Source organism: Anabrus simplex, chromosome 3, assembly GCF_040414725.1.
Source record: "Anabrus simplex isolate iqAnaSimp1 chromosome 3, ASM4041472v1, whole genome shotgun sequence".
Lineage (NCBI taxonomy): Eukaryota > Metazoa > Arthropoda > Insecta > Orthoptera > Tettigoniidae > Anabrus > Anabrus simplex.
Genome location: NC_090267.1, coordinates 98,241,480 through 98,259,143, shown reverse-complemented (window position 1 = coordinate 98,259,143; position 17,664 = coordinate 98,241,480). Strand labels below are relative to the sequence as shown.

Below are 17,664 nucleotides of genomic sequence, written 5' to 3'. Positions count from 1 at the left end.
GCAGTATACAGGAAACCCACTCACACAGACAGGTACCTACACGCCTCTTCTCATCATCACCCATCACAAAAGCAGGCTGTCCTAACATCACTAGTAAACAGGGCCATAGCGATATCTGACGCAGAGCACCTCGAGGAAGAAAAAGAACACCTCACGGAAACCCTTAGGAAAAATGGCTACTCGCTCAATAACATCCAACGAGTCCTTAAAAAATCAGAAGAGAAGAAAGAAAAGACCGTCGCAGGAGAAAACAACGGGAAAGAAGAACTGACCCGCCAGAAAACAGCGATACTGCCATACATTAAAAACACTACAGACAGGATCGGCAAGATACTGGACAAATACAACATAAAAACTATCTATAAACCTCACCGTAAGCTAGCCCGTTATCTACCACCAGTAAAGGACACAATAGAATTACAGGCCCCTGGAGTGTATCACATTGAATGTAGCTGCGGAGCTTGTTATGTAGGTGAGACAAAACGTCTGATCTCCACCCGCCTAAAAGAACATATCCGTCACACCAAGAACCAAAACACAGATATTTCAGCAGTAGCCAAGCATTCCTACGAAACTAGGCACGGAATATCATTTGACAAGACCAAGATCCTAGCAGCTATCCCTTGGAATCTGGAAAGAAAAATCCGCGAGGCTATCGAAATCAAGAAACATCCGAATAACATAAATTTAGAAGAAGGATACAAAATCAGTAATTCTTGGATGCCCATCATTCATAGTTTAAGACATACAGACCACAACATAAACACACGGGCCGCAACCCCATTACATAACAGCGCGGGCAAGCCCCCACTACCTGGCTGTGACATAAACTTTCCAGAAGCCTCGCGAGACAGCCAGGGCTTACGCCAGCCAGATAGGCTAGGATATAAAAGGCCAAGATCAAGGCCACTCTAGTAGTGTAACTCTGCCTGGGAGACTGATTACCTCGGATCGAGTAGGGGTATTTCAGTCGCCTTGACAATGAATACTGCAATGTATTCGAAACGTCGGCAAACTGTACGTGATATGCGTACAAGTACAACACGGTTCAACCCGGAAAATAAATTAAATAATTGAATATGAGCTATTAAAAAGCTAGAAGCTATACTTTATGCCGTAAGAGACTTACGTTAGCGATGTAGGTGACAGAGCCAGTGACGAGTACGTGTGGCCGATGCCTCCACTGTGTGGTCAGAGTGGCCGGCACGCCCTCCAACAGCTCGGAGGGCCCGCGGATCTCCAGGTCGCAGCTCGCTGTGGCCGCCCCGTTGGATGGTTGTGGAGGAGGAGGAGCAGGTCGAGACTTCTTGTGACTATGACGCAGCGTGCCCGTGTTGCTGCCAGTGCTAGCCGGAGGGAGCTTCTCCCGTATCTCCTCCTTCAGCTGCTGAATGTTCGATTTCTGAAATACAAACCACGATAATAGAGATCTCACAGAATTACACGGGGAAGACAGATATCAATCATAGGGCTGTGTCCATCTTCATGTACACGAAATGTTCTACCGCAAAGTCACTCAGAGTGTGACCAAGTTTTCGTCAAAATTGCTGAAAGGTATGGATGGAGTCTTGGGTAAGGTGTACAGGATGAAAATATAAGTCCAAAACAAAAGTAATGGAGTGCAGTCGAACGAAGTCAGATGATGCAGGCAATATTAGAATAGGTAATGAAGTCTTAAAGGAAGTAGATGAATATTGTTACTTGGGTAGTAAAATAACTAACGATGGCAGAAGTAAGGAGGACATAAAATGCAGACTAGCACAAGCAAGGAAGAGTTTTCTTAAGAAAACAAATTTGCTCACTTCAAACATTGATATAGAAGTTAGAAAGATGATTTTGAGGACCTTCCTCTGAAGCGTGGCGCTGTATGGAAGTGAAACATGGACGATAACTAACTCAGAAAGAAAGAGAATAGAAGCTTTTAAAATGTGGTGTTACAGAAGAATGCTGAAGGTGAGATGGATAGATCGAATCACAAATGAAGAGATACTGAATCGAATAGGTGAGAACAGAGCGATTTGGCTAAATTTGACGAGAAGAAGAGATAGAATGATAGGACACATCTTAAGAATAATGCCATTGCTTTTGCGTCCCACTAACTATTTTTGACGGTTTTTTGATACGCCGAGGTGCTCGAATTTTGTCCCGCAGGAGCTCTTTTGCGTGCCAGTAAATCTACCGACACGAGGCTGTCGTATTTGAGCACAACAAATACCACTGGTCTGAGCCAGGATCGAATCTGCCAAGTTGGGGTCAGAAGGACAGCGCCTCAACCGTCTGAACCACTCAGCTCCATCTTAAGACACCTAGGACTTGTTTAATTGGTTTTTGAGTGAAGTTTAGAGGGCAAGAATGGTAGGAGTAGACCAAGATATAAATATGACAAGCAGATTAGAGCAGATGTAGGATGCGGCAGTTACGTAAAAATTAAAAGGTTACCACAGGATAGGGTGGCATGGAGGCTGCATCAAACCAGTCTACGGTCTGATGACTCAAACAAACACATAATATAACGTTAATGTCAATGTGACTCTGTATAGGCTACATATGTTTAAAATAGGAGAGTAAACATCGCTAACTTGCGGGAAAGAGTAGGTGTACGACGAGTAAATTGTAAAATCATAATTGTTTGGACATGGATTAGAACATATGCCACAGATGTTATCTCAGTAATTCTCTCGGATGGCAGTCGGAAACCTCCAAAAATAAATCACTACGTAAGCCTAGCAGGGTCTGGGAATTGAACGACGGATCTCTGAATGGTAAGCTATAGTTTCTCAGTGTGCGCTTTCTTCACTAAGAGCTTGAGAAAATTTCGTATGAAGTGAACCCCATTCTAGTCCTCAGTCCAGAACTAAAATCCTTAAATTGGGCGGAAAACGAACCCAGGGCCTTGAATTAAGAGTCAGACACGCTACCTCTACACCACAGGGCTGGCTAATAATAATAATAATAACAATCATAATAATCAAATTAGTACTAGAGGACTCGTGCTTCTCCGCAGCATTCGTTGTAAATAGGTAAGAAAACTCGTCTTGACAGTGCACTATGTCTTCTGGTATGGGGTAGAGCAATTTTGTTTCTTTCATTGATCTGTCTCTGTCTTACCCTTGGCTTTGACAATATGAAAGTGACTGAGGTATGAGCGATGCTAGTAATGCCATTCCTTGAACAGCCAGTCCCTGGTATGATCGTTGCTCATAGGGTCGGTTGGTGCATGCATTTCAGTGGGCTTGGCAGACTGATACGTAATAGCAACGTCTGGCTCGGTGAGGAAAGCAACGGGAAACTACCTCACTCCTCATTTCCCTAGTATGCCTCATCAGTGATGCCTAGGCCATCTATGACAGCTGAAGGCAGAGCCGTTGAGGATCCAACCAGCCTTAGGGATGAAGACTGAACATACATAACTCGTCTTGATATGCCTCTCGTAGTCATATTGTTTTGCTTGTCCTTTTCAGTGGTTTTTATGAACATTTAATAAGAAGCGCGTTTTGGTATGATGCAGTTCGCAGTCATCATGTCGTCTGTTTTGGTCAAAATCTGCCCGTATATTCACCCTTTTATCCTGCAGTTCTTGATGCAAACCTTGATATTGTGTCATAGAAGGCAAATATATATTTAATCGCAGTTCTTCTATATCAAACAGTTGTCTTGTGAGCTCGAAGGAGACTTGCCAGGCAGAGAACGTTTTAAAGATACATGGCCTTCACTCTTTCTAGTGTAGCAAGGTTATCCTTCGATGGGTGTTCCCATATAGTGATTAAGGTATAATGTCATGATGGGATCTGTTTGTACGTAGATTTATTTTCTCTTAGCAGCATGCAAGTTATTAGGAACGCTCTGCCATCTGTTGAGTGTATTTGAAAGCTGGGAAAGGTTAGAGAATCAACGAGTATCTAGCAGGGAATAGTATACTTCCGTGATCAGAGGAAGTGTATACCTACTATCTGGCTTGACAGGTAGTAATCAGATATGCCTGCATGCAATCACATTACTAAGGATGAAAATACCGGGCGAGTTGGCCGGGCGGTTAGGGGCGCGCAGCTATGAGCTTCCATCCGGAAGATAGTGGGTTCCAACCTCACTGTCAGCAAGCCTGAAGATGGTTTTCCGTAGTTTCCCCATTTTCACACCAGGCAAATGCTTGGGCTGTACCTTAATTAAGGTCACGGCCGCTTCCTTCGCATTCCTAGGCCTTTCCTATCCCATTGTCGCCATAAGACCTATCTGTGTCGGTGCGACGTAAAGCAAATCGTAAGAAAAGAAAGGATGAAAATCATGTATCAGATGAAAGTGTTAGTCGCTTAGCAACCTGCTAAGTACAGAATGCATTGCGGGTTAGGCTAAGTCTTCGCCTGCAATTACTGGAGTGATTATTTAATGATTTTATTTTATGATCACTCAAAGTTGGCTGAACTCAGAGACCTATCAATGTCTCACGATTCACCGGCAGGTAATTCCGGAGAGAATAAATAGAAAATGAAGGAAATCGGTCCAGTGGAACGGACGGACGGATTTGCCAAATCTGTTCTTAGTAAACATTTTTAATATATAGATTATATTCTCGAGATCTAGAATGTATTTCATTCTTTTGTCCACACTAATTTTTCGAGTTATGGGAACTATTTAGCTCCCCTGTGGGTGGAATCAAACAATGCCTTTGTGTGTACCTCCTGCATTTCATAACAGTCTACTAACAGGGCAACAACCGAAGAATCTGAAATCACTCTCTCGTCTTCTAAGACCAAGGCCGGTGTAAATGTTCGAATGCGAGGTGTACATACATACATACATACATTATCATTATAGACTGTTATGCCTTTCAGCGTTCAGTCTGCAAGCCTCTGAGAATTTACTAAACGTCGCCACAATCCTCGATTTGCAACTAGTGTTGTGGCCTCATTTAGTTCTATACCTCTTATCTTTAAATCGTTAGAAACAGAGTCTAACCATCGTCGTCTTGGTCTCCCTCTACTTCTCTTACCCTCCATAACAGAGTCCATTATTCTACTAGGTAACCTATCCTCCTCCATTCGCCTCACATGACCCCACCACCGAAGCCGGTTTATGCGTACAGCTTCATCCATCGAGTTCATTCCTAAATTAGCCTTTATCTCCTCATTCCGAGTACCATCCTGCCATTGTTCCCACCTGTTTGTACCAGCAATCATTCTTGCTACTTTCATGTCTGTTACTTCTAACTTATGAATAAGATATCCTGAGTCCACCCAGCTTTCGCTCCCATAAAGCAAAGTTGGTCTGAAAACAGACCGATGTAAAGATAGTTTCGTCTGGGAGCTGACTTCCTTCTTACAGAATACTGTTGATCGCAACTGCGAGCTCACTGCATTAGCTTTACTACACCTTGATTCAATCTCACTTACTATATTACCATCCTGGGAAAACACACAACCTAAATACTTGAAATTATCGACCTGTTCTAGCTTTGTATCACCAATCTGACATTCAATTCTGTTGGATTTCTTACCTACTGACATCAATTTAGTCTTCGAAAGGCTAATTTTCATACCATACTCATTGCACCTATTTTCAAGTTCCAAGATGTTAGACTGCAGGCTTTCGGCACAGTCTGCCATTAAGACCAAGTCGTCAGCATAGGCCAGGCTGCTTACTACATTTCCACCTAACTGAATCCCTCCCTGCCATTTTATACCTTTCAGCATATGATCCATGTAAACTACGAACAGCAAAGGTGAAAGATTACAGCCTTGTCTAACTCCTGTAAGTACCCTGAACCAAGAACTCATTCTACCATCAATTCTCACTGAAGCCCAATTGTCAACATAAATGCCTTTGATTGATTTTAATAATCTACCTTTAATTCCATAGTCCCCCAGTATAGCGAACATCTTTTCCCTCGGTACCCTATCATATGCTTTCTCTAGATCTACGAAACATAAACACAACTGCCTATTCCTCTCGTAGCATTTTTCAATTACCTGGCGCATACTGAAAATCTGATCCTGACAGCCTCTCTGTGGTCTGAAACCACACTGGTTTTCATCCAACTTCCTCTCAACGACTGATCGCACCCTCCCTTCCAAGATGCCTGTGAATACTTTGCCTGGTATACTAATCAATGAAATACCTCGATAGTTGTTGCAATCCTTCCTGTTCCCTTGCTTATAGATAGGTGCAATTACTGCTTTTGTCCAATCTGAAGGTACCTTACCAACACTCCACGCTAATTTTACTACTCTATGAAGCCATTTCATCCCTGCCTTCCCACTATACTTCACCATTTCAGGTCTAATTTCATCTATTCCTGCTGCTTTATGACAATGGAGTTTATTTACTATCCTTTCCACTTCCTCAAGCATAATTTCACCAACATCATTTTCCTCCTCCCCATGACCTTGACTGTTTGCAACACCACCATGACGATTTCCTTTTACATTGAGAAGATGTTCAAAATATTCCCTCCACCTCTCCAGTGATTCCCTGGGATCTGTTATGAGTACACCTGAATTACTCAAAACACTGTTCATTTCCTTTTTCCCCCCCTTCCTAAGATTCTTTATTACTGTCCAGAATGGTTTCCCTGCTGCTTGACCTAGCCTTTCCAGGTTATTACCAAAATCTTCCCATGACTTCTTTTTGGATTCAGCAAGTATTTCTTTCGCTCTGTTTCTTTCATCTACGTACAAATCCCTGTCTGCCTCGGCCCTTGTTTGGAGCCATTTCTGATAAGCCTTCTTTTTACGTTTACAGGCTGCTCTCACTTCATCATTCCACCAAGATGTTCGCCTTTTCCCATCTTTACACACAGTTGTTCCTAGGCATTCCCTTGCTGTTTCTACTACAGCGTCCCTGTATGCCACCCATTCACTTTCTATATCCTGAACCTGCTTACTGTCTACTGTTCGAAACTTCTCACTAATCATATCCATGTACTTCTGTCTAATTTCATCATCCTGGAGATTTTCTACCCTTATTCGTTTGCAGACAGATTTCACTTTCTCTACCCTAGGCCTAGAGATACTTAGTTCACTACAGATCAGATAATGGTCTGTATCATCGAAAAATCCCCGAAAAACTCGTACATTCCTAAAAGATTTCCTGAATTCAAAGTCTGTTAAGATATAGTCTATTATGGATCTGGTACCCCTAGCCTCCCATGTGTAGCGGTGAATAGCCTTATGCTTGAAGAATGTATTTGTAACAGCTAAACCCATACTAGCACAGAAGTCCAGCAAACGCTTCCCATTCCCATTAGCTTCCATATCTTCCCCACATTTACCAATCACCCTTTCGTATCCTTCAGTTCTATTCCCAACTCTCGCATTGAAATCGCCCATTAGCACTATTCTATCCTTGCTGTTGACCCTGACCACGATGTCACTCAATGCTTCATAAAACTTGTCAACTTCATCCTCATCTGCACCCTCACATGGTGAATACACGGACACAATTCTTGTCCTTTTTTTTTTTTTTTTATATATAACACCTCACACTTTAAGCATGCGAGGTGTTATATAAAAATTTTGACCCTTTAATTCTCTCTCAGTTTCTTTGATATCGACATTCCCGTATGATGTAGTGGACAAACAGGGCGTTGCAACCCGGCCCATGTCAGTTAAGAGGATTAAGTTGCGCTCACGTTCCTCTAAATTATGCACAGAGAGAGATCGTCAGGTGAAATGGCAGGTATCAACAATTACTACCACACACTGTCACTACCGGAGCCGTTTCCACCCATTGGCTCTATTTAATGTTTCGGCTTTGAATGCATCTGGATTTATGACATCTGTTTCTTTAGCTCGGCCAGGCTGAGTTGAGGCGCTGGTCATCTGACCCCAACTTGGCAATTGCGATCTTAGCTCAGTCCGGCGGTATCTAAAAGTGCTCAAATACATCAGCCTCGTGTCGGTAGATTTACTGGCAGGTAAAAAAAAAATTCCTGCAGACAAATTTCCGATGCCTCGTCGTCTGTGACGTTAGTGGGACGTAAAAAACAATGCCATTATTATTTCCTTAGCTCGGCCTCTAGATGTCTGTGATCTTTCAAATCGAATGCAATTTGAACAGCAACAACACACCGATTTGCTTTTCGTAGCATCGGCACAGACACGTTTTACGGCGACGATGGGATAGGAAAGGCCGACTAGGAGTGGGAAGGAAGCGACCGTAGCCTAATAAAATCACATCTTCAGGTGACAGTGAGGTTCGAACCCACTATCTCCCGGATGCAAGCTCAAAGCTGCGCGCCCCTAACCGCACGGGCAACTCGCCCGGTGTGTATTCATGATTCAACATAGCATTCACCGGTGTGTATTCACGGGTCAAAATTGCATTCATCGGGCGAGTGAAATAGCAGCACTCTGTTATCTATGAGTATATACGATGAGAAACGCAACGTTGTTAGCAGTGGCGATCTGATAGAGCGAAGCGTAGAACATCTACCCCCCCCCCCCCCGGTCCCCGCACCAAGCGGGCATAAAGCAGCTAGACGCATGAGGTGGGTCGAGGGGAAAGGGGCGCAGAGCCTGGGCTGCAAGATTAGTCTCCGATTGCTTGCTCTCAGAAATGCGTGCGACGTTTTTTCTCACTGCTTTCAAGTTCTGTAAATTGAACAATGTGCCAGATGCTTACATTATAATGTGGGTTAGATTTCCATCGTTTTCATTTGACGTTTGGACTTCACAGGTAGACTTGGTAGCCTCCAGTATACGTCACTGCCTTCTTGTGCATGTTGTCGAGTTGTTCCTTTGCATCTTCTTCCGTCTCGCTTACTATGGCTATGGTTATGTCGTCCGCAAAGGCTAGCAATCAAAAATTATTTTCAGACCCATGGCTATGTACCTACAAAAAAAAAAAAAAAAACCGTTTGTTTTGGTCTCTTGTAACATCCTTAGACATTGAAGTATTGTATTTTGATATATCCTGTAGATATATAGCTTACTGCTTGTTTACAGAGACCTACATCTAGGTCATCGGCCCGCAAATATATGCACTATATGATCAAAAGTATCCGGACACCTGGCTGAACATGACGTACAAGTTCGAGGCGCCCTCCATCGGTAATGCTGGAATTCAATATGGTGTTGGCCCACCCTTAGCCTTGATGACAGCTTCCACTCTCGCAGGCATACGTTCAATCAGGTGCTGGAGGGTTGCTTGGGGAATGGCAGCCCATTCTTCACGAAGTGCTGTACTGACGAGAGGTAGCGAGGTCGGTCGGTGAGGCCTGGCATGAAGTCGGCGTTCCAAAACACCTCAAACGTGTTCTATAGGATTCAGGTCGGGACTCTGTAAAGGCCAGTCCATTACAGGGATGTTATTGTCGTGTAACCACTCCGCCACAGGCCGTGCATTATGAACAGGTGCTCGATCGTGTTGAAAGATGCAATCGCCATCCCCGAAGTGCTCTTCAACAGTGGGAAGCAAGAAGGTGCTTAAAACATCCATGTAGTCCTGTGCTGTGATAGCGCCACGCAAAACAGTAACGTGTGCAAGGCCCCTCCATGAAAATCACGACCACACCATAACTCCACCGCCTCCGAATTTTGCTGTTGGTACTACACACGCTGGCAGATGACGTTCACCGGGCATACGCCATACCCACACCCTGCCATCGGATCGCCACGTTGTGTACTGTGATTCGTCACTCCACACAACGTGTTTCCACTGTTCAATCGTCCAATGTTTACGCTCCTTACACCAAGCGAGGCGTCGTTTGACACTGACCTGCATGATGTGTGGCTTATGGGCAGCCGCTCGACCATGAAATCTAAGTTTTCTCACCTCCCGCCGAAATGTCATAGTACTTGGAGTGAATCCTGATGCAGTTTGGAATTCCTGTGTGATGGTCTGGATAGATGCCTGCCTATTACACTTGACGACCCTCTTCAATTGTCGGCGGTCTCTGTCAGTCAACAGACGAGGTCGCCTTGTACACTTTGGTGCTGTACGTCTCCCTTCACGTTTCCACTTCACTATCACATCAGAAAGAGTGGACCTAGGGATGTTTAGGAGTGTGGAAATCTCGCGTTCAGACTTCTGACACAAGTGACACCCAATCACCTGACGACGTTCGAAGTCCGTGAGCTCCGCGGAGCGCCCCATTCTGTTCTCTCACGATGTCTAATGACTACTGAGGTGGCTGATATGGAGTACCTGGCAGTAGGTGGCAGCACAATGCACCTAAGATGAAAAACGTATGTTTTTGGGGGTGTCCGGATACTTTTGATCACATAGTGTAAAAAGAAAGAAAGAAAACTTGGCTGATATATTATGTTTACTGTCATTTGGACGACGTACAAATTAAAGTACATTTACTTTAAGAAAAACCATTGCTAGATCAATGAATTATCTTCGAATCTAAAAGGAGAACTTGTTCAATAATTTATTTCAATCCAAGAACCCTAACTTTATTTAAAATAATAAAAATATTAGTTCAACTGAAGGTAAATGATCAGCGTAGCGACCTTCGGTTTAAAGGGATTCCGGATTTTATTCCCGGCCAACGCGGAGATTTTAGGCACGTCTTGTTAATTTGTCTCGCCCAAGGACTACGTGTTTGTGCTGTTCTTAAGAAACACCTCTCTGTTTACACACAACACAACACACTGGCAACCACCACAGAGTATTTGCATACAGTATATTTCTTCAAGTAAGGTTGGTGTTTGGAAAGACATCAGGCTATAAAACCGGGCTAAAAACAATATGTGAATCCCAATCCAAGTAAATAGAAATGTCTGACTTTTTTAAAAGGCGTATATGGGCCCACTGAGAGCATTGGGAAAACAATCCACAGTTCTAGCCCTTCAGGCAAGCAATTCAACGTTGAAAATATCCAAGGGATATCGCGAAACTGATTCGCTTCCAGTTTATAACACATCACTTTTTACATGACTGGATGTCCTGTATAACAAATTAAATGTACGTCCAACATTTAAAATGACAGAAAATTTGATTTTAAATTATAATATAAAAATGTACGCCTCAGAATGCCTAAACATGATGAGAAAAGGGCAACTTAGAAAACTGGAGCTGAAGGAAAGGAAGATCCTGAGAAAAATCATGGGCCCTATTAAAGAAGAAGGTAAGTACAGAATCAGGCACAACAACGAACTGTACCAACAATTGGAGAGCATTACAACATCTATGAGTAAGAGGAGATTGAACTTCTACGGTCATGTCATGAGAATGGACAATCAGAGGCTCACCTCCAGAATCTTCCACACCATCTCTAGAGGGAAAGCGACTAATGCCAAGTGGGCAAGACTCGTCAGAAAAGACCTTCAAGAATTGGACATTGCTCCCAGTAAAATTTATGACAGGAATAGGTACAGAACGTTGAACAGAACATCAAACTCTCTCCAGTCACTAACAGAAAAAACAGTACGTCCGGGAGGAGGTGTGAAATGGACTCAGGAGCGAAAAGACATTCACAGTGCAAGAATGAAGGAGTACTGGTCAAAGAAGAAAGCTGCTAGAGATAAGAACCACGTGGTCCATAGCAGGCTCAAATGGAACTTTAAAAAATATAAAAATGTGGAACACACAATGCTGTTAAGTCACGAACTTCGCCTGTTACAAAGAAAACTCAGTTATGACAGATAGCAGGAATACTGCGAATACATTACGTAAGGTAAAGGGGTTTCAGTCCGGAAAAACTGTCTCGAGACATAACCTAGAAAGCCCAGTTCATTGCTAATAGGAATATCATGCAAAATACGAGCAAATATATATTTTTAAAGGGAAAATTGGTAAAACTTACATATGGATATTTTAATAAATTATGCACATTTCACCAGACGATCATGAAATGTGAAGAAAAAACCGTGAAATGAATCCTACACATCGAAAACAATAAACAACCTTGTTCCTATAGCACTAATTTCTATATGTTAAAAACGAAATATCATATTTTCTCTGCCAGTAGCAATTACCAAAAGCAAAGCGGAATTTCGAAATTCCAGTTTGAGTTACACAAAGCAAATCATAAAGTAAACTCGATAAATGTTATGTTGTCTGACCTGATGATTGATGGTTGGAGAGCGTATGGGCTTAAATGCAGGTCATTATTTGTGTGGAGCAACTAAATATGTAGTCCTAAATATTTACTGTCAGCTATGTACCTTAACATTTAGATTATGCCTAAATGCACGTTATTCCGCATGACAATATAAAATAATATGATGAGAAGATTAAAAACATGCCGTTATTCTACCATGTTGGAGTAAATAAATACTTGGAAACATTTGTACATTATCTTTGATTGCGGTAAATAACAGACATATTTCACGCTTTGATTCCTGAGTGTCAGCAGTACAATATTCTAACGCCGAACAAGTCATTATGACAACCGTTAGTAAATAAGGATACGTTTTAAATTTCACAGTATCTCTCTTGTCAAATATGATTGGAACTATGAGATAGTGGTGATTATTGTTACTGATAGATAGATAGATAGGTAGATAATTTATCTAACCAACTAAGGTTGAAGACACTTACCTAGTACAAAGGGCACTAGGAAAGTTTAGCAATGTGAGTGAAATACAAAACATAAAATCTGAAACCAACTGTTGTACTCTCTCTCTCCTATCCTGTTTTACATCTAATGTACATAAAATATCCCATGTACGACCACCCCTTAATCCCGTTTATAAATACGGGGTCCGGGATGAGGTGCGACGAAATTGTAGGTCTATGACATGCTTTAAGGCCGGGTGCTTCTAGATGCCAACCTCAGATGCGGAGCTGATGAAGACGAAATTAATGATGGTGAGTGAAATTAGGTAAGGAGGTGGAAGGAATCTGCTTTTGCCTGACATTTGCCTGAATGGGAGCATGAGATGGCGACCATGGGACCCTAGCTGAGTCCTGGCATTGCTTCCACTTACTTGTTTATTTTACAAACAAGTTGCTTTACGTCTTATGGCGACAATGGGACAGGAAAGAGGTAGAAGTGGGCAAGAAGCAGCCGAGGCCTTAAGTAAGGTAAAGTCAGAGCATTTGCCTGGTGTGAAAATGGGAAACCACGGAAAACCAACTTCAGGGCTGCCAACAGTGGGGTTTAGACCTATTATCTTTCGAATAATGCATACTGGCCGCACTAAAGCGACTTCAGACTGCAGCTATCGGACGCGGTCGCCCCCCCCCCCCCACACTTACTTGTGCCAGACTCCTCAATTTCATCTCTCCGTTCCGTCCTCCCTTGGTTGAATCCTGTTCTTTTCCGACGCCGGCGGTATTAGGTGTAGAGGCCTAGTGAGTCTTTCCTTTTCACAACCTTCTCGACCGGGCGAGTTGGCCGTGCGCGTAGAGGCGCGCGGCTGTGAGCTTGCATCCGGGAGATAGTAGGTTCGAATCCCACTATCGGCAGCCCTGAAAATGGTTATCCGTGGTTTCCCATTTTCACACCAGGCAAATGCTGGGGCTGTACCTTAATTAAGGCCACGGCCTCTTCCTTCCAACTCCTAGGCCTTTCCTATCCCATCGTCGACATAAGACCTATCTGTGTCGGTGCGACGTAAAGCCCCTAGCAAAAAAAAAAAAAACAACCTTCTCGGCTCTTGTCTCTCTTTAGCCGATACTTTCATGTTTCGAGGTGCCTGACCTTTCCACATTTTCCCTCTGATTAACGTTAATAGAAAATGTTTGCCCAGCTGTACTTCCTATTAAAACAATAACCACCACCACTTTTGCCTGGAAATGAAAATGGGGAAACAATAGGAAACCATTCTCACGAGAGCAGACGGTTGGGTTCGAAACCATTTGTCTCACGAATGTCGAGTCTAGGTTCACAGCCATAGCGCGTAAACAACCGCGCCATTCCACTCGCTACATAAAATACAGTAGGCTATCTACTGACATTAAAAAACACAGCTATTACCAGTTCTTCCGGCCGTTCTACTGGACCGAGCTTCATTTTCTTCATTCTCTCCGGAAATACCTGCAGGTGAATCAGCAAATCAGCAAGTTCACTCAACTTTGAGTATTCCTCAAATCAAATCACTAAATGACCGGTATCGTCCCGACAGCGATCAGTCTCGATTGCGGACACAAAATATTTGGGAAGATTGCCAGTTCGTTCCAACTATTCCCCTTTCGGTTCCGTCTTTATTGCGGGCACACCATTAATAGTCTCAATGTGCCTCGATTGCAGACACTATTTCCTACAGATAAAGTAAATAAGTAAACAAATATGAAATCATTAATCATTAAATAGTTAATAATAAAAGGCAATTTCTTTGGTTGGTAATGAATACAACCAAATTAAGTTAAGAACTGTTCTACATGTTTCATGACGGGCGCAGAGAGACTAAGTTTGTCAATTTCGAATAAAATGAAATTGGGTCATTAATAGTAAATATAATGTATTTTAACACATTAGAACGTAAAGTTTAAATGAATCAGTGTTGAAACTTAACAGTTTTATTTATTAAAATTATTAACATAATTATGTTAAAATTAAGTTCTGTGACATAAGATTAGCCAACGGCCGTGGCCGTGTTGAAACACCGGATCCCGTGAGATCTCCGAAGTTAAGCATCATTCGGTGTGGTCAGGAGTTGGATGGGTTGCCATGCGCTGTTGGTGGGGGGGCGGGTAAGGGAATGGAGGAGCGGAAAGGAACTGGCCACCCTACCGCATGTAAACTCCGGCTCAGGAGCACCTCTGCGGAGGTTCGGACCTGCCTTCGGGCAGAATAACCCTTTTGCCAACGGCCGTAGCCGTGTTGAAACACCGGATCCCGTGAGATCTCCGAAGTTAAGCAACATTAGGCGTGGTCAGGAGTTGGATGGGTTGCCACGCGCTGTTGGTGGGGGTAAGAGAATGGAGGAGCGGAAAGGAACTGGCCACCCTACCGCATGTAAACTCCGGCTCAGGAACACCTCTGCGGAGGTTCGGACCTGCCTTCGGGCAGAATACACCCTTACCTACCTACATAAGATTACTTTTGGTAAACAATTTATTGTTCTTTGCACTTCTTCATTTTCTCCTTCAGACAAATCCATGTGGTAATACCATTTTTACTAATTCTAAATTGTCTGTAACAATAACCATGCAATAAAGCACATGGCTTACATTTCTCCGTCTCGATAAATTCCATAATAGCCCATAAACGATTAATGAACACAAACAAATGCACAAACTAAAACCTCAACACTGCGGTAAAGCTAACGTTCTGTATAACTAGAGTAGAACTGAATTGGTAAGACGGGTAGAAGAGGGGTTGAAAGGAAAACCCGGGAACGAGCAGGCACTCTTCCCAATTAATATTTTGTGTCCGCAATCGAAACTATTAGTGGAATGTCCGCAATCGACACGCAACCAAATGACCACTCCAATAATATTACACGCAAAGGTTTGCTCCTAGCCTGCAATACATTCTGTACTTAGTGGGTTGCACGGAGTCAAAGAGCAATATCCTCACGTAAATACATGGGCGAAGGTAAACGATTAAAACTGACATGAGATCACAGGGAAATCTTCAATTTCAACCAAACTTGGTACACATATGACTTAATAGTGTCTGGAGAAAAATATCGTGGGGGTAAGAAACCCCTAGCACCTACAGGAAAGTTCAATTCATAGTTTTCGGGGTTACTGAGATGAACAGTGACACACTCGATGCCATCTAAGTCCAAGTTCATCCACATCCACAATCGGCATGCATGCGTGTGTGTGTGTGTGTGTGTGTGTGTGTGTGTGTGTGTGTTCAAGCAAAGCTCTCAAACAAACTTGGTAAACATATAACTTAATATCTGGAGAAAAAAATACTGTGTGGATAAGACATGGAGGGAGTGGCATATAAAAAAATCATTGAAAAACGATTAACACTATTATCGAATACATACTTTTCGGGGTCGCTGATATGAATAGCGACACTTCGGATGCCGTTTAAGTCTAAATTCAGCTTCCATTGCCAGAGTTGATCCGGCACATTTTCACGGCCAGATGCCCTTCATGACGCCAACCCTATATGGAGGAATGTTATCACTTTTGTGTATTTCTGGGGTGGCCGGTACTGTGGTGTGTTGTCTGAATGTAAAGAGGAGAGTGTCGGGAAAAACCAAACAGCCAGTCCCCGAGCCAGAAGAAGCAATCAGATGCGATTAAAATCCCCGAGCCGTCCGGGAATCGGACCCAGAACCCTCTGAAGCGAAGACCTCATATCCTGACCATTCACTCAAGGTGTCTAATTTGCCTTAGGGAAAATCAAATTATTGTAAATATGTATTTCGATAAATGCAACTCACGTTAATTTATTTCAATCTAAGGAATCGTTTTTGAGAGACACAAGTATAGGATTCAGTGCATTAAAAGGGGGGAAACTGCCACGAATGAAATAATCAGTTCTTTGGAGAGTGATGAAATCAGGCCTCTTTGATAGAAGAACCCTCTATATCAGGGCCTGTCAGGGTGCATGCGCCTGGTACATGCACTGTGCACGGTGCAAAAGACGACTTCGCTTGGATGACCAGAGTGCAGACCCCACTCCTCGATTTGGAGCAATAGCGCTCTCTCTCTCTCTCTCTCTCTCTCTCTCTCCATGCCTGTCTCGCTCACTCCCCCTGTCTCCCTCTTCCTTACCTGCCCCGAGCGCTCCAAATCCGAGCCGAATTCAGCCGAGCTTAGCACGCGTGAGATTTTGGGCGTTTGAGAGGCCCTGCTCTATATCATAAGTTCTATATGTTCCTCAGGAATGGCAATTCATCAGTACCTATCATCACAGCCTGGAGGGTTGTTAGGTAACATTGGGACACACATCCTGTGTCGCTAATGATGATGCTCGTTGTTTAAAGGGGCTTAACATCTAGGTCATCGGCTCCTAATGGTACGAAATGAGACGAAATGCAAGGACAATTAACAATTCATAATCCTCCACTGACCACAATTCAAAATGTGAGGACGAAAAATGAATGAATGAATTTATCAGTGGAACCGAACCACAGTGCCTCACATGCACAGAATCTGGCACAAAACAATAGTATTACTGACCAAAGGACTGCTTCTATAGCACAATACTGAATCAATGACACTTGTAATCTAAAGCGGTCCAAAATTCAAGTCATCTGTCCCTCATAATGGTACTTACCGCTAGGTAAGTAGAACCATGGTATTTGTCATGTTGCGGTACTAATCAAGAGTAGCGCAGACTCGCGGTATTACACACATTATGGTACTACTCACAGGTAATGAAATTCGCACATGGAATACAGCCTACGTTGTTTCGCACATTGAGGCGCTATTTACAGGCGACGCATACCTATGGTGTTCATCACATAAGGGTACTAACCACAGGGACTCGTACTATCCCGTGGTGTTCCTCATATAGTGCTACTAATCACATGTATCTACTGTAAAAGCCGTCGAGCTCTCGTTTGCTACTAATCACAAACCTGGTACCCAACGTAGTGGTACTGCGCGCAAGTAAAAGCGACCCATGGTGTTTCCCGCGTAGTGGTAGTTATCACAAGTAGTTTCTTTTTTTTTTTTGCTAGGGGCTTTACGTCGCACCGACACAGATAGGTCTTATGGCGACGATGGGATAGGAATGGCCTATGAGTTGGAAGGAAGCGGCCGTGGCCTTAATTAAGGTACAGCCCCAGCATTTGCCTGGTGTGAAAATGAGAAATCACGGAAAACCATCTTCAGGGCTGCCGACAGTGGGATTCGAACCCCCTA

At 43.2% G+C, this 17,664-nt stretch overlaps 1 protein-coding gene across 1 annotated transcript in view; it reads right to left on the bottom strand.

Moving 5' to 3' along the window:
• LOC136866023 (ankyrin repeat and SAM domain-containing protein 1A) overlaps positions 1-17,664 on the bottom strand; it is an 878,495-nt gene that overhangs the window by 19,306 nt on the left and 841,525 nt on the right. Inside the window, exon 14 of the mRNA XM_067142633.2 lies at positions 1,130-1,402. Within this exon, the coding sequence (XP_066998734.2) occupies positions 1,130-1,402 (273 nt within the window). The remainder of the gene's footprint in view (positions 1-1,129; positions 1,403-17,664) is intronic.